Consider the following 22,250-nt stretch of genomic DNA (forward strand, 5'->3'; position numbering starts at 1 on the left):
ACATGAAAGCAATTGGAGATATGAAACACGAGTGATTGATCCTATAATTACAACTTTTAGTCCAATAACTAAACGTCATTCTAACAATTATTTTATTTCTACTCATTGTTATTCCAACTTATTATATTATTTGCACATCATTTCATAACTTTCGTTCACGTCTCATATTTATTTATGAAATAAGAGTAAAATCAGGTCAAAATTTTTTCGAGATTAAAAAGGAAGAAAGCATCTTTAATTCTGTCTTGTCTTATTATCATTGTGAACAACATGCATCGTGTTCTATCCCATTAATTGATTTGACCAAGAACTCACATGTTTTGAGGTGCAGAAACAAGAAAGAGAAAGAGAGAATTTGAATTAATGGATGCATTATGCACATAATTTAAAATTGATGAGAGAGAAATATATAAAGAAGAATAAGAAGAAGATAGAGAGATAAGCCAAGAAAAATAAAGATTATTCAAATAATATATTATACCATTTGATTTGATTTGATTTGCGTAACGCCAAAGCAACGCCATTTCTTGATGCCTAATTCATTGGGATACACAATGTTAATGCATCTAGATTTGCTTCCTCTCAATCATTCTCTCTCCTAATCTCGTCCTTGTCATTCGCTTAAACAAGAGCACCCTTGGACCCTGTGGCCTAAGTGAACTACCTTGTAGCACATACGTGTGTCACAGTGTGGGCGAGTGTGTCGAGACGAGTGTCTCGGACGACTTCCTTTGAAATGGGTTTTTCAAGGACATTATTGGGCGGCAGGGGTGTGCCGCTATTGCGCCCCAACCTGCGTGTTGGAGGTTGCTACATACACATGTTATCCGATACTGTATCTGTAAATGACACGACATGGGCACGGGAGGGCCAATGCTTCGATAGAACCCAGATTGATGGATGTTCGGGAAGTTTCGATGAGATGAGCGACATGCGGACCTATTCTCGATGACATGACCGAACGAGTTGTGATGGCTGACGACATCCCGAGACTCGGAATGACGCCAAGACATATAAACCATGTCGATGGGGATCGAGATGACAAGATGAGATGCAACGTTGCATTAAGAGACCTTGACCCTCAATTTAAAAATGGGAAGAAACTCAGGTCTAAATCTTATATCCATCAGCTAAGTTAGCATTTTAGTCACTGAACTCTGAATTCCAAAAAAATATTTGATGAGTCACTGAACTTTCAATTATATGTCTAACAGGTTTTTTAGCTATAAAATTGTACAAAAGGTCCCTAAGTATCCTTTGCATATACTCGAGCTCTTGACTTTTGTTGGCCGACACATTTTATTTTAGTTAACCGGCTCGTTATTTTGTGTAATGTGGAGTATAAAATTTCGAACCTCCGACCCTAACCGTTGAAAATAATAACCGATGATTTTCTTTATTTAAAAAATATTGAATAGTCACCCATTAATTAATTAATTTATTTTATCAAAGGTTTCAAAAATGTTTTTTTTTTTTTACTTTTAAAATTATTTAAAAATACATTTAATTCACCCTTAAATTTTTTTTGAAAAAAAAAAAAACACACTTATAAATTTTTAAATTAACATTTATTTTTAGAATTAATTTTTTTTTAGATGATCTATAAAATGCAGACAGTCTATTTTCGTACTTATGATAATAATTTTTTTTTATAAAGATTAAGACTATTCATAATTTTAAAATTTCATGCTTTTTTTTTTTAATATCGTACTAATAATAATATTTTTAATTTAAAAAAAATGATATTAATAAAACTTTTTAAAAGTTTAATGGTTTTTTCGAAATATTATTGAAAATTGAAAATACTAACAATTTTCATCTAAATTTAAAATAATTTTTTAATTTTTTTAATTAAATGATATGAGTAAAACTTACTAAAATTTAAAAATATTTTTTAAATAAAGTACCAAATTTAAAATATTTTTATTTTAATCACAAATTGGTAATGAGTAACAATTTTAAAATTATAATTTTATCCCATTTTTTAAAGCTGAATAAAATTTACGTTTTAATTTTTAATTTTTTTTTTTTTGTTGACACCTATTTTTAAAGGTTAAAAGTTCACAAAAAAAAAAAAAAAAATCAATAATAATTCAATATTTGGTACATAATAACCTATTATTGTAATTATTTGTAATTATTATTAATATTAATATTATTTGAAATATGTAGACATTCTTTTTTGAGATAATTGAAATAAGTCAATATAAGGTATAAATTATTGGAGTGGTATATTAATTATCATAAAGTACTTTACCAAATAATAATGAGAAATTAAAATACTTTCTGTCACAATCCAAAAAAAAAAAAAAAAAAAAAAAAAAAAAAAAAAAAAAAAAAAAAAAAAAAAAAAAAAAAAAAAAAAAAAANTTTTAAAATAAAAATAAAATCATTTATTATATTTTTTATTGCAGAAATTTTAATTTACCCTAACCATGGTTAATATACTTATTTTAATAAAAACCCGAGCATTTAGCTTTTAAAGCGAACGGATGAAGTCTACTTCATAGTCGAGCAAACTTCATCGAACAAAATAACTAAATTTAAAAATAATCGAACACCAATTTTGTCAAATCAATAATTGAATTAAATATCTTCTCCTCTTTTTCTTTTTCATTTCTCCCACCCTACTCTTAGCCTCATCAATGAGTTTAACGGTCGGGATATGTCCAACTCAAATACAATCCGACGTCAACTCAAAGTCAAAATTTAGATCAAACCGACTCTATCCAGCCCATTTATTGATTGAATTGGACATGCATCACCATTTAAAGACCAGACCAATATAAGGACGTGAATATTGTAATTTTTAGTTAAATATAATTTTTTTAAAATGGGTTAAAAATTAATATATATATATATATTNAAGGACATTATTGGGCGGCAGGGGTGTGCCGCTATTGCGCCCCAACCTGCGTGTTGGAGGTTGCTACATACACATGTTATCCGATACTGTATCTGTAAATGACACGACATGGGCACGGGAGGGCCAATGCTTCGATAGAACCCAGATTGATGGATGTTCGGGAAGTTTCGATGAGATGAGCGACATGCGGACCTATTCTCGATGACATGACCGAACGAGTTGTGATGGCTGACGACATCCCGAGACTCGGAATGACGCCAAGACATATAAACCATGTCGATGGGGATCGAGATGACAAGATGAGATGCAACGTTGCATTAAGAGACCTTGACCCTCAATTTAAAAATGGGAAGAAACTCAGGTCTAAATCTTATATCCATCAGCTAAGTTAGCATTTTAGTCACTGAACTCTGAATTCCAAAAAAATATTTGATGAGTCACTGAACTTTCAATTATATGTCTAACAGGTTTTTTAGCTATAAAATTGTACAAAAGGTCCCTAAGTATCCTTTGCATATACTCGAGCTCTTGACTTTTGTTGGCCGACACATTTTATTTTAGTTAACCGGCTCGTTATTTTGTGTAATGTGGAGTATAAAATTTCGAACCTCCGACCCTAACCGTTGAAAATAATAACCGATGATTTTCTTTATTTAAAAAATATTGAATAGTCACCCATTAATTAATTAATTTATTTTATCAAAGGTTTCAAAAATGTTTTTTTTTTTTTACTTTTAAAATTATTTAAAAATACATTTAATTCACCCTTAAATTTTTTTTGAAAAAAAAAAAAACACACTTATAAATTTTTAAATTAACATTTATTTTTAGAATTAATTTTTTTTTAGATGATCTATAAAATGCAGACAGTCTATTTTCGTACTTATGATAATAATTTTTTTTTATAAAGATTAAGACTATTCATAATTTTAAAATTTCATGCTTTTTTTTTTTAATATCGTACTAATAATAATATTTTTAATTTAAAAAAAATGATATTAATAAAACTTTTTAAAAGTTTAATGGTTTTTTCGAAATATTATTGAAAATTGAAAATACTAACAATTTTCATCTAAATTTAAAATAATTTTTTAATTTTTTTAATTAAATGATATGAGTAAAACTTACTAAAATTTAAAAATATTTTTTAAATAAAGTACCAAATTTAAAATATTTTTATTTTAATCACAAATTGGTAATGAGTAACAATTTTAAAATTATAATTTTATCCCATTTTTTAAAGCTGAATAAAATTTACGTTTTAATTTTTAATTTTTTTTTTTTTGTTGACACCTATTTTTAAAGGTTAAAAGTTCACAAAAAAAAAAAAAAAAATATATATATATATATATATATATATATATAAATTTATTTTTTAAAATAAAAATAAAATCATTTATTATATTTTTTATTGCAGAAATTTTAATTTACCCTAACCATGGTTAATATACTTATTTTAATAAAAACCCGAGCATTTAGCTTTTAAAGCGAACGGATGAAGTCTACTTCATAGTCGAGCAAACTTCATCGAACAAAATAACTAAATTTAAAAATAATCGAACACCAATTTTGTCAAATCAATAATTGAATTAAATATCTTCTCCTCTTTTTCTTTTTCATTTCTCCCACCCTACTCTTAGCCTCATCAATGAGTTTAACGGTCGGGATATGTCCAACTCAAATACAATCCGACGTCAACTCAAAGTCAAAATTTAGATCAAACCGACTCTATCCAGCCCATTTATTGATTGAATTGGACATGCATCACCATTTAAAGACCAGACCAATATAAGGACGTGAATATTGTAATTTTTAGTTAAATATAATTTTTTTAAAATGGGTTAAAAATTAATATATATATATATATTTTTTAAATACCAATAATAAAAAATACAAAAAAATAAAATAAAATAAATAAAAGTAGAAATTAAATAAATTTGAATAACATTTAATTATGAAATTCTAAAAACTTTTTAGTAAGGGAGGTGGTCACCTTGCTCCTTTTTGTATCAATCAAAATCAATGGCGGATGGCGAAGGAAAAAGGGTAATGGCAGTGTTCTTTATTGACTCCATTTTTAGCTCAAATCACTAATCAAGCTCCCATTGTTGGAGAGAGAGAGGGTGCGAGGAACCAATCAACCGCACCCTGTTTGGAGGGAGTTTCCATTCTTCGATTTCTTCGATTTCTTCGATTTCTTCAATTTTCTTTTCCTGTTCTATCTCAAAATCGTACTCATAAGCTTGTTTTTGAGCCCTAAAATCAAAGCTGCATTTTCCTTCCCTTATCTCTCTCTCTCTCTCTCTCTCTGTTATTGTCTTTGTCAGATCTCTGTTTTGGCTGCTGATTGTATTCATGTTCTTGTATGATATGAATACTGTGTGAGCATTTTGTGTGATTTTGTTCTTCTTCTGTTGTTGTTGTTGTTACTTCTTGTTAGTTAACATGTTTGATTGATGAAATGGAAATGTGGATGTGATCATGCATTTGTAAATGGTTTCGAGTTCGTTCTGTTGCTAATCGGTGTTTTGAGTTCTACAAGTTGAGTGATAATGGCGGAAGTTCGAGTTTCTGATCCTAGTAAGCTCCACTTGAAAAAGGAGCTTACTCAAATCCGGAAGGCTGCTCGTGTTTTGAGGGATCCTGGTACTACATCGTCTTGGAAGTCTCCGCTTAACTCATCTAGATCTGTAATGGATGCTGTAACTGCAACTGCCGCTGTGGCAGCGGCTGGAGCTTCTTCTTCTTTGAACAAGAACTTGGATGCCATTGTTCCTCTCCGAAACGAAAATCGGACTCCCAAGGACAAGAAGATATACCTCTACAACTGGAAGAGCCATAAATCATCAAGCACAAAGAGTTCAACCTTTCAGAACGAAGATCGTGATGGCAACGACGATGCTAATGATGAGTCGCATTCAGTTCCGGGGATCAGTATTGATGATAGCTTGAGTGATGCTCGAAATGGAGGCGACTCGAAGAGCGATACCTACTTGGGAGATCTCTGTTCTTCAATAGTCTTCAAGTGCGGTGATGCAAATCTCGTGTCATACAGCAGACCATCGGCCAAACGGGCTTCTGCATTCAAGAAGAAGAATAAGAAACACGGTTCCCATTTAGATGTTTTGTCTAGACATCAACAAAAGGGTCCTATTCTTGGTAGGAAATTGCTCGAGGGCCATCCTTCGTTGTCTATTAATTTCAGCCAGGATGACTCGATCGAGNTTATTTTTAGAATTAATTTTTTTTTAGATGATCTATAAAATGCAGACAGTCTATTTTCGTACTTATGATAATAATTTTTTTTTATAAAGATTAAGACTATTCATAATTTTAAAATTTCATGCTTTTTTTTTTTAATATCGTACTAATAATAATATTTTTAATTTAAAAAAANGTGGATGTGATCATGCATTTGTAAATGGTTTCGAGTTCGTTCTGTTGCTAATCGGTGTTTTGAGTTCTACAAGTTGAGTGATAATGGCGGAAGTTCGAGTTTCTGATCCTAGTAAGCTCCACTTGAAAAAGGAGCTTACTCAAATCCGGAAGGCTGCTCGTGTTTTGAGGGATCCTGGTACTACATCGTCTTGGAAGTCTCCGCTTAACTCATCTAGATCTGTAATGGATGCTGTAACTGCAACTGCCGCTGTGGCAGCGGCTGGAGCTTCTTCTTCTTTGAACAAGAACTTGGATGCCATTGTTCCTCTCCGAAACGAAAATCGGACTCCCAAGGACAAGAAGATATACCTCTACAACTGGAAGAGCCATAAATCATCAAGCACAAAGAGTTCAACCTTTCAGAACGAAGATCGTGATGGCAACGACGATGCTAATGATGAGTCGCATTCAGTTCCGGGGATCAGTATTGATGATAGCTTGAGTGATGCTCGAAATGGAGGCGACTCGAAGAGCGATACCTACTTGGGAGATCTCTGTTCTTCAATAGTCTTCAAGTGCGGTGATGCAAATCTCGTGTCATACAGCAGACCATCGGCCAAACGGGCTTCTGCATTCAAGAAGAAGAATAAGAAACACGGTTCCCATTTAGATGTTTTGTCTAGACATCAACAAAAGGGTCCTATTCTTGGTAGGAAATTGCTCGAGGGCCATCCTTCGTTGTCTATTAATTTCAGCCAGGATGACTCGATCGAGCAGTCCGATGACACCGAAGATTACTCTAATTCAGAGGACTTCAGACGATATTCTCCGGCGTCTCCTTTACTGTTGAAGCTGAAGCACAAAAGTCTCCATCCATCTTCTAAGTTATTGAGAAACAGTCGAAAAGAGGATTCTTCTTATTCTTATAGCACCCCAGCATTGTCTACTAGTTCTTATAATAGGTATGTTAATCGAAATCCAAGTACTGTTGGGTCTTGGGATGGCACCACGGCTTCTATTAATGATGCGGATGATGAAGTTGATGATCCATTAGATTTTCCTGGTCGTCAGGGATGTGGTATTCCTTGCTATTGGTCAAAGAGAACCCCAAAGCATAGAGGAATTTGTGGAAGTTGTTGCTCTCCTTCACTTTCGGATACCTTGAGAAGGAAGGGAGGCAGCATTTTGTTTGGAAGTCATTCTATTTATTCTAGGCGCAAATCGATGAATTCGAGTAAGCGAAGACTTGCTTCAGGAAGTGCTCGAGGGGTCCTCCCATTGCTTACTAACAGTGCAGATGGAAGAGGTGGTTCCTCAATTGGAACTGGGAGGAGTGATGATGAACTCTCTACTAACTTTGGGGAGCTTGATTTGGAGGCCCTGAGTCGATTAGATGGACGGAGATGGTCGTCTAGTTGTAGGAGCCACGAAGGGCTAGAGATTGTTGCTTTAAATGGGGAAGTAGAGGGGGGAGGTACACCAGAGAGTACAAGAAGTTTCAGTCAGAAGTATAGGCCGATGTTCTTTAATGAATTGATAGGTCAGAATATCGTGGTGCAGTCACTTATAAACGCTATCTCAAGGGGTCGGATTGCTCCTGTTTATCTTTTCCAAGGTCCAAGAGGTACTGGAAAAACAACAGCAGCAAGAATTTTCGCTGCTGCATTGAGTTGTTTAGCCCCTGAGGAAAATAAGCCATGTGGGTACTGCAGAGAATGCATTGATTTCATGTCTGGCAAACAAAAGGATCTCTTGGAAGTGGATGGAACAAATAGGAAGGGAATGGATAGAATTAGATACCAATTAAAAAAGCTATCATCTGGACCATCTTCTGTGTTCTTCAGATACAAAGTTTTTCTCATTGACGAATGTCATTTGTTGCCCTCTAAGGCATGGCTCACATTTCTCAAACTATTTGAAGAACCCCCCCAACGCGTTGTCTTCATATTTATAACTACTGATCTTGACAGTGTACCTCGTACCATTCAATCAAGGTGTCAGAAGTACATATTTAACAAAATAAAAGATTGTGACATGGTGGAAAGACTGAAAAGAATCTCTGCTGATGAGAACCTTGATGTTGATTTGGATGCATTGGATTTGATAGCTATGAATGCTGATGGTTCCCTTAGAGATGCCGAAACTACGTTGGAACAGTTGAGTTTGTTAGGGAAAAGGATAACGACATCTCTGGTTAATGAACTGGTGAGCTCAATCCCGCTTCTTTGCTTTTGCTTTCATGTTACCTGGTCGGTTTGATTCGTTCTATTATTTAAAATATTGCTTCGTGTTTTCTTCTCTCATAGGTTGGCATCGTTTCGGATGAAAAATTGCTTGAGCTTTTAGCATTAGCAATGTCATCAAACACTGCCGAGACAGTTAAAAGAGCAAGAGAGCTGATGGACTCTGGGGTTGATCCGCTAGTTTTGATGTCTCAACTTGCCAGCCTGATTATGGACATTATTGCTGGAACTTACAACATTATTGATACTGAGGATAGCGCCTCAATCTTTGGTGGACGCAGTTGTGAGTATGAATCCCTTTAATTTATAACTCATAGCACTCAATCTTTTGCACCATTTTCTGATGTTAAATCAGAATTGTATGATGTCCTAGTGTTTTGATGTCACGGGTAGTAAAGCTTGTACATAAGGCTCCTTGTGAGATCTCACATCGGTTGGAGAGGGGAACGAAATATTTTTTATAAGGGTGTGGAAACCTCTCCCTAGTTGGCACGTTTTAAAAACATGGAGGGGGAGACAGAAAGGGAAAGCCCAAAGAAGATAATATCTGCTAGCGGTGGGCTTGGGCTGTTACACTCCTACCTTTTGGGTTGTCCCTCCATTTCCAGGCCGTTGGATGGTCAGTTTTCAACGTGAATTTCCGTTTCTTCCAGATACTGAAGATTGCTTATTTAGCTTTTAGCCTCTTGGTGGTGTCATACTTGCAATAAATTCTTTTGTTATTATCCAATTGTGTTGATTCACAATAATAGTAAGAGTTTTTGTGACCCACTTTTTTTGGAACGTTGATGATGTCCCATCAAATTTCCTTGTTGATATTGATCTAGTAAATAGATATTACAGATGTTGTGGAGATTGCTTCATTTTTTTTTTTTAAATTTGACGTTGTATCTTTGGGCCTTCCTTCAGTGAGCGAAACAGAAGTGGAAAGATTAAAGCATGCTCTGAAGTTTCTTTCAGAAGCTGAGAAGCAGTTGAGAGTTTCCAGTGAGCGTTCGACCTGGTTCACAGCAACGCTGTTGCAACTTGGTTCCATAACTTCTCCAGATTTCACTCAGACAGGCAGCAGTAGAAGACAGAGCTGCAAGCCAACTGATGGTGATCCATCAAGCACCTCAAATGGGAAAATTGCCTACAAACAAATGTCATTGGCTCAACTTATGCCTCCAAAGCTAGGTTCGCCTGCATCGTCCACACATAAACAGTCCATTGAAGGTAAAGACATGTCGTTTTCACGTGAAGATGCAACTCTTAGAAATATGGTTTACAGATGCAAAAACTCAGAAAAGTTGGATAGCATCTGGGTGCACTGTATTGAAAGATGCCACTCAAAGACGTTGAGGCAGCTAATGTATGCTCATGGAAAGCTTCTATCCATCTCAGAATCTGAAGGTAACGACCAGATACTAAACCTTTGAAATTATGCCAACTTTCTATGTGAATTCGAGGTCTTGGTGTGAGATCTCACATCAGTTGGAGAAGGGAATGAAACATTCCTTAGAAGGGTGTGGAAACCTCTCCCTAGCAAACGCGTTTTAAAACCGTGAGGTTGATGGCGATACGTATCAGGCCAAAGCAGACAATATCTGCTAGCGATGAGTTTGGACTGTTACAAGGGCAGTGTGTCAGCGAGGATGTTGGCCCTGAAGGGGGAGTGAATTGTGAGATCTCACATGGGTTGAAGAGGAGAACGAAGCATTCCTTATAAAGGTGTGGAAACCTCTCCCTAGCAATCAAGTTTTAAAACCGTGGAGCTGACGGCGATACGTAACATGTCAAAGCGGGCAATATCTACTAGCATGGGGTTGGTCTGTTAGACTCACAAAGTTAACATTTGACAAAAGTGCACTTTTAAAAGCTGAAAGTTTATTTTATTGATACGGGCCGAAGTTTGTCTGGGATTTCATCGACATGGACATGGCACTTTGTTTATTATCTGCTGTCTTCTGGAATTGACCCTTTCTTTCTTTCACTTGATTGGCAGTTTTAACTACTTCTGCTATACTGCTAGAACTAAAAGCTTAAGCTTGAGCGCTTTCTGAAAACTTGGCTTTTAACTTTCTATTGTTACTCTCTATCTTGTTTCTTTATATCTCTGCTGAATTTCTTCTGCTTGCAGGTACCCTTATAGCTTACGTTGCCTTTGAGGATGCAGATATCAAATCCAGGGCTGAAAGATTTTTGAGCAGCATCACAAATTCTATGGAGATGGTTCTTAGATGCAATGTAGAGGTTAGGATCATTTTGTTACCAAATGGTGAGACTTCTATTAATGGTATGGCTGCAGCCAAGTTGTCCGAAGGTGTAGAACCCAAACCGGTCGATAAAGAACGAAAAGCTGCCAATCTTAATGAAATGGAGGGCTATTCTAACAGCTCTTTGATGCTGGATGCAACATATCAATCAGTCTCTGATTTGTCGCAGCTACAAACCGAAAGCAACAACCACAAAGATGGTTCAAGGGATAGGAGACAAGAGATCCCAATGCAGAGAATAGAATCAATTATTCGTGAACAAAGGTTGGAAACTGCCTGGTTACAGGCCATGGAAAAAGGCACTCCTGGATCTTTGAGTCGTTTGAAACCTGAGAAGAATCAAGTCCTGCCTCAAGATGGTTCATACTATAAAGATCAAATGGAAGAAATGAATTCAACAGGGGACTCCTCGCTGAAATGGGAAGATGAATTAAACCGTGAACTTAAAGTGCTGAAGGTTAGTGATGATATGATTGCCCAGAAGGAGCAGGTTGGCAGGCTGGTGGACCGCTATGCCATCTCCCCAAGTATACTGCACGATGGCAGCATGGTGGCAAATTCAAACAAGGATAACCTGTGAGTTTCTCTAGTTTATTATAGAATTATGAGATTTTCCTACCTTGAATTTCAATACTTTTTTATCGCAAACTAAGAGTATAGGATGAACGGTGAGATACCTCATTGGTTGGGAAGGGGAACGAAGTATTTTTTATAAGAGCGTGGAAACCTCTCCCTAGTAGACACATTCTAAAAACTTCGAGAGAAAAGCCGAAAGGAAAAATCCAAGGAGAACAATATCTGCTAGCGGTCGGCTTGGATTGCTACAAATGAATTGTGATATCCCACATTGGTTGAAGAGGGGAACGAAGCATTCTTTATAAGGGTGCGGAAACCTCTCCCTAGTAAACGCATTTTAAATACCTTGAGGGGAAACTCGAAAGGGAAAGCCCAAAGAGGACAATATCTATAGCGGTGAGTTTGGACTATTGCATGAACAATGTAAACTCTGATACTCTCATGCATATTTGCATGGGATCGTCATCAAAGTTCATCCTAAATGATCACCGACTCTTCATTTTAACAAGATATATGCCCCTAATTGTTTTAAACACAGGGGATACGAGTCAAGTTCAGCAGCTGGTGGTTGCAGCGGAATGTTCTGCTGGAATAACAGCAAACCCCATAAAAGGGGAAAGGTAATTTTCACAATCCACTTTCCCTTTTCTTTTCAACATTTGATATGTGATATTAAGTTGGTAAGTCATAGGATGAATGTGTGTTCTGTTGGTGACGAACAGGTAAGAACGAACCATGTTCGATCTCGAAATGGAAGATTTTCACTGTTTGGGGAGTGTGGGAAGTCGAGGAACTCGGGGAGCCGATTTAGTAGATAAAACATGATTGTGATGCTGATTTTGTCTGTGTTTTTTGGGTACCATTCTTTTATATGGTCATGGATGAAAGGCAGTAGTGGTTAATGTAAAGCTCTCATTAATGTATTGGGTGAAGTTATGATGCATACATACTATAAGGCCTCATCCTGATTTAATTGAACCAATAAATGCTTAGTAATGAACATTGGAATATGCCTAATTGGGGGAAGCTTTAGTTCTCAACTACAATTTAAACTGAAATTTCACTATCTTAATAGAATATATATACTCTTTTTGTTTAATTAAAAATATAAATTCTAGAAATGCATTTTTTTTTCTTTCTTTTTTTACCCTTATTGCTAAAAAAGGTCATTTTCTATTTAAATTCTAATTAAACAAAAAGTAATTCTAGAATTTCGATTAAAAAGGTCAAATAAAAATGAGCTATAATAAAAATTTGACCTTTTAAATGGAAAATTTCTTTTGGAGGGAAAATATTTAACAAAAATTTCTAAATATTTTATTTTATTTGAAAAAATGGTAAGATTTTATTTATTTATTTATTTTATTTTATTTTCTATCCGAAGCCATGTGAAATCTTTCACACAACTGACAAGAAGCAGAAGAAAATTTGTCCTTATGGAATAACAAATCTGCCATCTTAGATTTTTTTTCAGGCCATTTTCTGAAGGTGTTTTTAAAGCTTTTTTTTTTTTTTTTTTTTTTTTTTTTTTTTTTTTTTTTTTTTTTTTTTTTNGTACTTTGAGGAAGCAATCATTTGGACAGAGATGTCGCAACCGCCAAACATCAAATATGTTTTTACAAAATAATATCAATAATGGATTTTGTAATAAATATTACTGAACAAGAAAAATTTTAACCATGAAAAAGAAAAAATAGGTCTGCATATATATATATATATATATATATATATATACACACATATACATATGTATTAATAATAAATTATAAATTTAATTTAAATTAAATTATTAAATTTTAAAAAAAAATTATTAAATATTTAAATATGTCTAAAAGGTATTTTTGACGTATTTAAATTTTTTGATAGTTTCGTAAATTTTTTTTAAAATATCAAATATGTCAAATACTTATTTAACATGAAATTGAAATCGTGTATATGGGGACAATTAAAAGTTTAAAAGTCTATTAAATATTTTTTTTTGAAAACAAAGTGTCTAATCCATTCTTAAATTTAAAAAAAAAAAATTAAAATATGATGTTTTCTAATAAGTTCCTGTCTAATTTGTTTTAAAAAATGTTCGAATTAAAAATTTAAAAATTTATTAGTTAAAAATTTAAAATTTTATTAGTTGAAAGTTAAAAGTTCTATTAAAAAAATTTTAAAATTTAGGATGATACAAACTCCGAAGTTCAAAATCTATAAAATGTATAAAGTTTTGAACTAAATGGATACAAATCCAAAAGTTCTTAGAGATTAAACATGTAATTTAATACAATAGAAATCGAAACAAGATTTATTGGATACTCATTCCATCTAGCTTCGCCTCTATCTCGTCAACACAACCATTCATGCTCGAACCTGTATTTCACCGACATCATGCTCATTGACATTATGACATAATTGAATTTTGAATTACATCATTTCTACTTCAGAAATGGGGAGAAAATAATAAGGTATTTTGATTATTTAGAGGTCAGGATAATAGTGTTATTTAGACCTCTCAAGAAGACTTTCACGAACTCAAATTCAATATTCTCTCTGCAAGTAATAAATCATCCGGTGTTGTTACCTGCAAAGAGGCAGCTCTTTTATTACCAGACAGTTTTGGATAACAAACTTTACTTTCTCTATATAAGAAATTCAAATCAAATGTATGATATAAGATTCTTATTGAATACCTTGATATTGGTATAAGACCCTTCAGTTATGAGCACGGGATGTTTCAAGTGCTCCACAATGGAAACGTCGTCTGTTACTTCCAAGCCGTTCCTGATGGAAAAACGGTAGCGTGTTTGTTCGTAAAAACATATATCATTAATTAGATAGCAACAAGGAATTAGAGAACACTTTGTATTATGTACCAAGACTTTGAATTATACTCCCATGTAGCTTTATCAATGAATTATTGACACTTCGCCGAATCAAGGGGTTGATCATGAGTTTATAGGGAATACATCTCCGTTGGTATGAAGTTTTTTGGGAAAACCAAAAGCAAAGTTATAAGAGCATATGCTCGAAGTGGACAATATCATACGATTGTGAAGAGTCGTGGTTCCTAACTGACACAATATGTCTATTCTTTAGATATCGACTTCGTGATTGTTGATAAACGGACCTCCCGCCTCATTTAGCTAAGTGGAAGGTTGTGCCTAGGTCTTGAGAGGAAGGTTGCCTGGGGTCAGTAGGTATGCCAATAGGAACAATAAACCTTTCTAAACGTGATACTTCTGGTAAGTTCCCTTAACAACCAAATGTAATAAAGTCAAAAGGTGATTTTTATTGCTTTCTTTCTCGAATCTTAGGGGATCTTCCTTCAAATCTTGCTCTAATTTCTCAATTCTTCTAGTAAAATACTTCTTTCTAAAGCTCCCCAGGGAAGCCCAAATAAGAGAAAGACAAAGTATCAATCTTGCAACCAAAACTTCTAGCATACCATTTCAGCACCTCGTTCTCAACATTAACATTGATAATAGCAGTCTTAGCTAGATTAAGAGAGACAGAAGCATGGAGAAACAAAGTTATTGAGGCCCAACAGTTTTTCTTAAAAATAACCTGATTTGGACAAAAATTATTGTATCATCAGCATATTGTAGGGGGGAAATTTAAATATCATTCCTTTCAACTAAAAAGTCTTCGAGGATTCTACGCTGGCAGAAGTATTGAATTAACTAAGAAGGGAGAGAGAATCCCTTGTCTCAACTCTCCTTTAGTCTCAATTTTACCTCTCGTCTCCCATTTATCATAACCGAGAAGTTTGCAGTGGACAAGCAACCCCCAAATCCAGTTTCTCCACCACTTAGTGAAGCCTTTTTTTATCAAGCACCAATCAAGGTAAACACATGTCCACTTTGTCATAAGCTTTTTCATAATCTAATACGAGGATACAACCATCCCACATCGGTTGGGGAGGAGAACGAAACACCCTTTATAAGAGTGGAAACCTCTCCCTAGCAGATGGGTTTTAAAAAACTTTGAGGAGAAGCCCGAAAAGGAAAGCCCAAAGAGGACAATATCGGCCAGGACCGTTACAACCAGCCTTCTTGATATGAACCAAGAAATCTCAATTATACGATATGAACTCGAGGGAAGTTGTGAAGAATGTTGTTCAAATTACTACAACCAGCCTTCTTGATATGAACCAAGACATCTCAATCATACAATATGAACTTGAAGGAAGTTATGAAAAATGTTGTTCAAATTACCACCCGTTAAAGCCAAGTTCTATTAAAATTGAACTCAAGTTACAATCAATTTCACATTAACAAGAATCAAGTCTAATTTATATAATAAGGACTTCAAGATACTTCAACTTCAAATGTGGCTTTATATAAACTTAGATAGTTACAAATTTATGATAGATGATTAAAATCTAGATTTATGGTGTTACATTAATGTATTTTAAGTTTTAAGACTTTTTATTTATTTTTAGTTTATATTTACATAATGGCTAATTACGGTAAAAAAGTACGTTACAAACTCTTGACATGTCTCAGGTAAGGTTAAGGGTTTCATTTTGAGGCGGTATAAAACCATGCATGTTGTCTTTGTAGAGTAGACTTGGAAATGCAGTGAAAAGAGCATTTTTGCTTTCCTTTAGTAAAGAGCTAAGTTTCTTTACAATTCTTTGTAGTTTAGATTGCAGGTTTAGTTTCACACTCTTAAGAAGCAATGAGTAGGTAAAGATAACATACATGGCTGGTGGGCATGTGACACCCGAGTAAAAGAGGGGTGCATGAATGAATTGAGACCACATCTGAATGAAAGCGATCCTAAGGATAGGATGACTAAGAAAAACTTAAAAGGAAAGGAAAGTTACTATCTATACCAACAAAGTGCACCTTCCTTTTCAATGGCTCAATCATAGGAACTTCATGGTTAAGTGTACTTTACTTGGAACAATTCTATTTCCAGTGACCTAGGAATTTTCCTAGGATTGAGGACCATGTCTTGCGGCCCTCAAAATAGTTTATTAGTTTCCTAGGATTGAGGACCATGTCTTGCGGCCCTCAAAATAGTTTATTAGCTCTCCTTCCGACCATGTCTCTCAACTAGTCCAGTACTAGAAAGTGTGGCTATCGTGTTTCCTTATAGATAAGGCGAGAAAATAAATGAAGAATCAATAAATACCTGTTCACAAGCTCAAACCCTTTCCTAAGCAACTCAGGTTCAATAACCTGTAAAAAGCGATGAAATGCTAAATTAATCTGCATGTGTTAAATCCTAACAGATTCCACAAAAGATAGCACGTCATATATGCAAATAGTCAGCAAACCTGCGGAGTTTGCATTTCCCAAAGAGTTTTCCTGTCCAAGGTTCTTTGGACATAACGATCATCATTCGCCTGAAAAATAATTGGAGAATTGTTAAGAAACGGCTACAAATTGTAACACAATTGAAATACTCGCAATACGAGTAAATGACGTATCTATATATTTACTACAGTGTGAGTAGCAACAGGATAGGCCTATCTGAAACTAGTCTACTTTTTTTTTGGAATAAAAAATATGCGTGACAAAATTCTTTTTTTGGAGTCAAAATTTTTGTCTAATATTTTTGCTTCTTATAGTCATACCTCCCTCGTTGAAAATTGGGAAGTTTTTTTCATAAGTATCATAGATAACACATCTCTTTTGTAAATTTCAAATATCAATGAAATTGTCTCTCATTAAAAATAAAATACTAAAAAATCTAAATGCCCATTATTGCTTTAACAAAGTGACAGCGTAATAAAACAAAAGATTAGAAATTCAAGAGGCTTCGTCAATGTAAAATGTAGAAAATTAGAAAGTGTAGAAAGATAACTTTTAAGAGTTTTTTTTTTAGTACCACTTTTAAGAGGTTCTTATATCTTCAATAGTCCCGAAGCAACCTATACTTCTGAGATATGCCCCATAAAATCTAATATAAGCCCATGCAGTAAGACAAATAATTAAGGAAAGATTAACGACCCTTAATAGAATGAAATTATAAAAGAAATGGGGAGCCGGGCAGGAGAACCAGGCCCCAGAACCAAGTTTAAAAAACCCTTCCATTGGCTAATTGAGAATTCAAACTATAATCGTTGAATGGGGGAACATCTTTACTCCAAGAAACAAAAAATAAAGATTCTCAACAAAATCTCAAATTGTCCATCATAGAGTAAAGATCGAGTATGTCTTTATCATTAAAAAATTATGTTGTTTCTTTCAAGTCAAAAAGGATAAAGGAGTGATGAAATAGTGTGGAACGAATCTTTTTGTGACTTTTGAAGGGGGAGTCCAATTAATGTATGGGAAAGAAGAAGGTTGAGGTACACAGGAAGCACCACTATCCAATTAAAGATAGGAGCGAAGTCCCTAAATTTTTTAGCGTATGAGCAATCATGAAAGACATGGCTTTGTGTTTCAGCATCATTTCTGCAGAGGGAACGCCATCCAGGATAGATGATAAGCCAGAGAGACATCTATGTAGTACCATAAGTGTTTAAGCTTGTATGATTAAGTTCCCACAAAAAGAAAACGTTAAATTTGAAGGATTTGAGGGTGAAGGCATGGTAGAATAAAGAAAATATGAAAATATTTAAGAAAGTATGGGAGTGAACAAATAAGAAAATATACATGGATGAATGCATTATTCAAAATAGTTTTGAGGGTGAGGACATGGTAGAACAAGGTGAGGGTGGGCTTTTATCCTTTTCCCTCCGGATTGAACTGGACCAAAACAGAGAAAAAAGGGTGATGGCATCTCTTGAGTTAAAGAAAAACAAAACAGAGTGGCAAGGATAATTGACAGGACGTGGATTGATAGGGAGGTAGGTGAAGAGGAGGTACCAGGTAACAGAAGAATCTACCAGGCAAAAAGCAAGCCAGAAGGGATGCAGATGGATAATACTTTTACCGACCAAGTTCAGTAAAAGTCCAGCCAAAGAAATAGAGAAGTTGGCAACTTATAAAATCAAATAAATCAGTTCAACTGAGTAGGTTGGGAGGACCTATTAGGCTTAAAATGACCAAACGAGTATGAAAACAAACAAAATATGAAGATGATGGTTTCAACCTCTGGCTTTAAGAAATTACTGGTTTGATTTTATTTTTTTAATATTTGTGAGTATCCAAGCCAACTTGCACATACCTCAATTAATCTCACGGGGTAACCATCTGAGCCAGCTACATTTAGTTGCCAAGAAACTTCAGGCCTAAGATATTAAATTCTAGGATAATCGATGGTGGTTGGTTTGGTAACGTTTTAAAACAAGCCTTTGAAATGAGAATTCAATGCATTCTTCTTCTTCTTCGAATGTGAAACCAACTTTCGTGAAAGTAAAGCCGATTAGTAAAGCATAGCCCTTGGTTTTTCATGTAACATACCTATCTTAGACAACTTCTAAAAACTAAAAGAAACCAAAGGCATCCAAAGGGGAATGAAAATGATAGAATAAGTCCCAACATATACCTCTTTTATTGTAGCTTTAACAGGAACCCCAAGCACAGCAGCCCCATTCAGCCTAGCATCTTTGAAAACCTAGAAGCAAAGAATCAATATATCATTAAATGAGCCTAATCTAGGTTAAGTTCATAAGTTTGAAGAGAGAGCGTTGCAATAAAAGTCCTGATATACTCACAGACAGAACAGAACATAACGGTAAAATTTGCCAAATTTGTACATCTTCTACATGAAGTCCAATATTCCTAATTATGTATGTATGTATGTCAAGCACTGCCTATCCCAAATTTTCTTTATTCCGACATGCTCATGTTAACGTTTACATCTCAAATATTTGATACAACTAAATCAAATGACTTCACATGAGAAATTATGTTTTTAATGACTTCAGACCATTCCATTTTCTATCAGCAACATAAAAAGTCGTTTTTTAAATTGAGAAACTGAGAAAATGAACAGTCTTTTATAAAGAATTGGAAGCGATGATGGAAGGAAAGTTATTATAGAACTTTTTGCAGTAAGATTCCTCACATGCAGCAACCAGCATTGGTCGTCTCGTTCCTATGGCCTTTAGGTTATCCCCACCCCACACGAAGTCCTTTTGGTGCCCTAAACCTATCAAGAAGAACTATTTATGGGAAGAACTCAATAAAGAAGTTCCAAAAGGAGTAGAAACCAAAAAAATTTATCCACACCCTTCATTCCTCCTGAAAAATTCTTCTGTTAATATTTTGCTGGCCATACCAAAATCTCGAAATCATTTATCATTAAATTATAATTTTGACATATATGACAAGCAACAAAAAAAGTACATGTTCCAGGAGATTAATAAGAATGAGAAAGCAACCTTTTGAATATCTCCTGCTAATACAAGAGGTCTGGCAGAATCATGGATGCACACAAGCTCTGCGTTCATATCAATTGCCTGTGAATACAAATGGTAGCAAAAAGCTATAAGATAATGGGAGAAAAAGAAACAGCATGAGGCACAACATTATAAAAAAAAAGTGAATTCATCCCGGAAAATCTAATGACATATCACATCAAACATCAAGAATCTGCATGATCCAAGTGTAATGTGCAGTTTTTAATATAATTGCTACTATATTATATTCCTTCCTTTGCTGTCAACTGGAAAGTGTTTTTATACATCCTTTGGCTGTTTTGCGAGAGTCTCCATGCCTTCTAATTCCTTTTGTTAATAAATCATGTTTGTCATCACCACCAGGAAAACAAAACAGAAAATTATGAGCGTCCACCTGACCTGAAGGCCACTGTACACGGAATCTTGTCTCTCCTTTCCTGGAAGTGTGAACTTGAGTTGAATATCAATCTTCTCTTTGACATCTAAGAGCAGGAAAAAATAAATTAATTAACGCATGAGCTGGAATACAAAGTGGAGGCATTTGGTGAGAAATAAAAAGAAAGAAAAAAACTAAAAAAACCTTCAAAAATATCCCGATAAGAAGGATCGCAAACCACGACGATTTCTTTAACCTCGATCATACGTGAGAAAGTGTACAAGCTGCATTAAGTCACCATTTAAGTGCTTATAAGCTTCAAAAGATGTGTCATAATAAACTAAAGGTTCGCAGAAGCTAGCTATCAAGCCTTAGGAGAGCGTCACTGGATAACTGCCCTTAGAAAAACCAAGTATGCAAGTAGGAATCAGGTCAAAATCAGAAACTGTCAAATGAGATGTTTATGTGAGTTCTGTATTTTCCTTGACGGGAAAACCCTTAATTTAAAAAATGAAGGAAAACCTAGGCTCCTCTAAACATTTCTTCACATCATGGACAAACCTTCTATTCTTTTAAGCCACACCTTCGACAAAATAGCAAGCGTTGCATTTATCAAGAGGATTGTTGCCTTTTTTAAAAAGGTATGGCTAAGTAAAGCTTGATACAGGGATTACAAACACCATTCAGCCCAGCTGTGGAAGGCTAACCATGCCAGCAAATAGGTGTGCACAATCATTGTATTCCGTTTGGTAATTCACAAAAAATGCAGAACTAATCAAAATTAACTATAAAATGAGCATTGAGACCAATCGTACATGTGATTTGAAACTGATAGCCTCAAACAACTACTTAGACTGCAAGCACATCTCTTTATATCTTACCTTAGGCAGATACATATGTTTTCTTTTTCTTTTTCTTTTTCTTTTTTTTTTTTGGCATGCTTGTCTAAAGAATATATTGATTGGAATCTATCTGATAATTTTTGGATGCACAATGTTCTCTAAAAAATTAGGAATGTCTCAGGCCAAATAGTTATTTGATTGATTAATTTCAAGTAAAGCCTCTCCTTGCTACGGACATACAGAAAAATGTTGCACCTAGACCAGAAACAGACCACAAATCATTAGGAAGCTTTAACTTCTTCAAATCCATAGGAATATGCAAGCTAAAACTGTCCACATGGAACTGTGAAAAAACTGAACAAAGACATTTTAATTTATATTTTACCTGTACAACGCAATTGGTTGACCTAGAAGTGGAAGATACTGCTTTGGCATGCTTGCCTAATTGCACAAAGATAACAAAATTAGCATGCGTAGAAGTAAGATAATGAAGAAAATGGGTGCTGGCAAAATTTCACATACAATCCAAACATTTCTTGCATGCACATGAATATACAAGTAGTCAAATGATTAAATAATTAGAAACTCACACCCATCCTTTTTCCCTTGCCTCCAGCCAACAAAACAACAGAAACACTTTTCTCTTTCACAAATTCAGGCCCCTGAAGATTGTTAAAAGAGAAAATTTAAGAACATCGAACGAACAAGAACAAGTGTAAGAAAAGTAAACCACCCCCTGTACAATTTAGCAACAGGAATCCGTCTAACTTACATCCCCAACTTCAGCAGCGCTGCATTTGATCACCGATTTCAAAAACTTCTCATTCCGCTTAAAATTAAACTGAACGCCTGAGGAATTCCGAAATGAAAATATCCAAACCATCAAAATTATCGTCACAATAATATATAAACTACTAAATCGCTTCAGAAAACAGAGAAAACATTCAATGAATAGCCAATAAACCGGAAGCATTGTCCATTCCCTTCGATCATTTCCACTACAAGTAACAAAAATTCCTCTCAACTTACATGCACTTCAAAATCCAAACATGACCAAATTTCTTAGGAGCCAAACACAATGCAACAAACGAAAACTAGCTTGGACTGACCTGCAGAATCGAGGCTGGAATGAGAAATCGATGGCCGGATTTTAGCCGGAACTGTCCGCTGTTTGCTTGGGAATTCCTTGGAAGAAGAAGAAGAAAATGTGAAGCTGCAATTCAGTCGAGGAAAATTGCTTACAGTTGCCATCTCTCTTTCTCTATCCACGCTTGACTGAGAAAACCAAGCGTGCAAAATGGAAGAATATTCTCCATATTACAGAAAATTAAAAGGGAACACAATTACAAAATTACCCCCTAATTAGCTGTTTTTTTTTTTTTTTTTTTTTTTTTTTTTTTTTTTTTTTTTTTTTTTTTTTTTTTTTT

The 22,250-nt window shown here is 34.6% G+C and overlaps 2 protein-coding genes across 4 annotated transcripts; one reads left to right on the top strand and one right to left on the bottom strand.

Moving 5' to 3' along the window:
- Positions 1-4,857: 4,857 nt before the first annotated feature.
- LOC111810134 (protein STICHEL-like) lies at positions 4,858-12,340 on the top strand. 2 transcript variants are annotated; one of them, XM_023696717.1, is made up of 7 exons: positions 4,858-6,066; positions 6,995-8,449; positions 8,551-8,770; positions 9,397-9,879; positions 10,607-11,318; positions 11,857-11,938; positions 12,041-12,340. In XM_023696717.1, the coding sequence occupies exons 1-7, from the start codon at positions 5,419-5,421 to the stop codon at positions 12,134-12,136; spliced, it is 3,696 nt and encodes a 1,231-aa protein (XP_023552485.1). In that variant the 5' UTR covers positions 4,858-5,418; the 3' UTR covers positions 12,137-12,340. The 2 variants fall into 2 exon arrangements, with proteins under 2 accessions (XP_023552485.1, XP_023552484.1); XM_023696716.1 differs by lacking the exon at positions 4,858-6,066 and having other exon boundaries at positions 6,270-8,449.
- Positions 12,341-13,547: 1,207 nt separating this feature from the next.
- On the bottom strand, positions 13,548-22,109 carry LOC111810878 (2-C-methyl-D-erythritol 4-phosphate cytidylyltransferase, chloroplastic). Of its 2 annotated transcripts, XM_023697698.1 has the most exons (13): positions 21,933-22,109; positions 21,596-21,672; positions 21,414-21,485; positions 21,209-21,264; positions 20,186-20,265; positions 20,005-20,087; positions 19,588-19,665; positions 18,750-18,818; positions 16,591-16,659; positions 16,446-16,492; positions 13,997-14,087; positions 13,816-13,887; positions 13,548-13,676 (listed from the first exon to the last, which is right to left on the bottom strand). In XM_023697698.1, the coding sequence occupies exons 1-12, from the start codon at positions 22,072-22,074 to the stop codon at positions 13,831-13,833; spliced, it is 921 nt and encodes a 306-aa protein (XP_023553466.1). In that variant the 5' UTR covers positions 22,075-22,109; the 3' UTR covers positions 13,548-13,676; positions 13,816-13,830. The 2 variants fall into 2 exon arrangements, with proteins under 2 accessions (XP_023553466.1, XP_023553465.1); XM_023697697.1 differs by having other exon boundaries at positions 13,589-13,887.
- Positions 22,110-22,250: the final 141 nt, after the last annotated feature.

This window comes from Cucurbita pepo, chromosome LG14, assembly GCF_002806865.2.
Source record: "Cucurbita pepo subsp. pepo cultivar mu-cu-16 chromosome LG14, ASM280686v2, whole genome shotgun sequence".
Classification (NCBI taxonomy): Eukaryota; Viridiplantae; Streptophyta; class Magnoliopsida; order Cucurbitales; family Cucurbitaceae; genus Cucurbita; species Cucurbita pepo.

Bases quoted from the DNA above. Each gene is read 5' to 3' on its own strand.
- LOC111810134 (XM_023696717.1), top strand. From the start codon at position 5,419: ATGGCGGAAGTTCGAGTTTCTGATCCTAGTAAGCTCCACTTGAAAAAG. The intron at 11,319-11,856 runs GTGAGTTTCTCT...TTTTAAACACAG, and splicing joins AATTCAAACAAGGATAACCT to GGGATACGAGTCAAGTTCAG. The intron at 11,939-12,040 runs GTAATTTTCACA...GGTGACGAACAG, and splicing joins AACCCCATAAAAGGGGAAAG to GTAAGAACGAACCATGTTCG.
- LOC111810878 (XM_023697698.1), bottom strand. From the start codon at position 22,074: ATGGCAACTGTAAGCAATTTTCCTCGACTGAATTGCAGCTTCACATTT. The intron at 20,266-21,208 runs GTAAAATATAAA...GACTTAATGCAG, and splicing joins CAACCAATTGCGTTGTACAG to CTTGTACACTTTCTCACGTA. The intron at 20,088-20,185 runs GTTTTTTTAGTT...TCCTGCTCTTAG, and splicing joins TTATCGGGATATTTTTGAAG to ATGTCAAAGAGAAGATTGAT.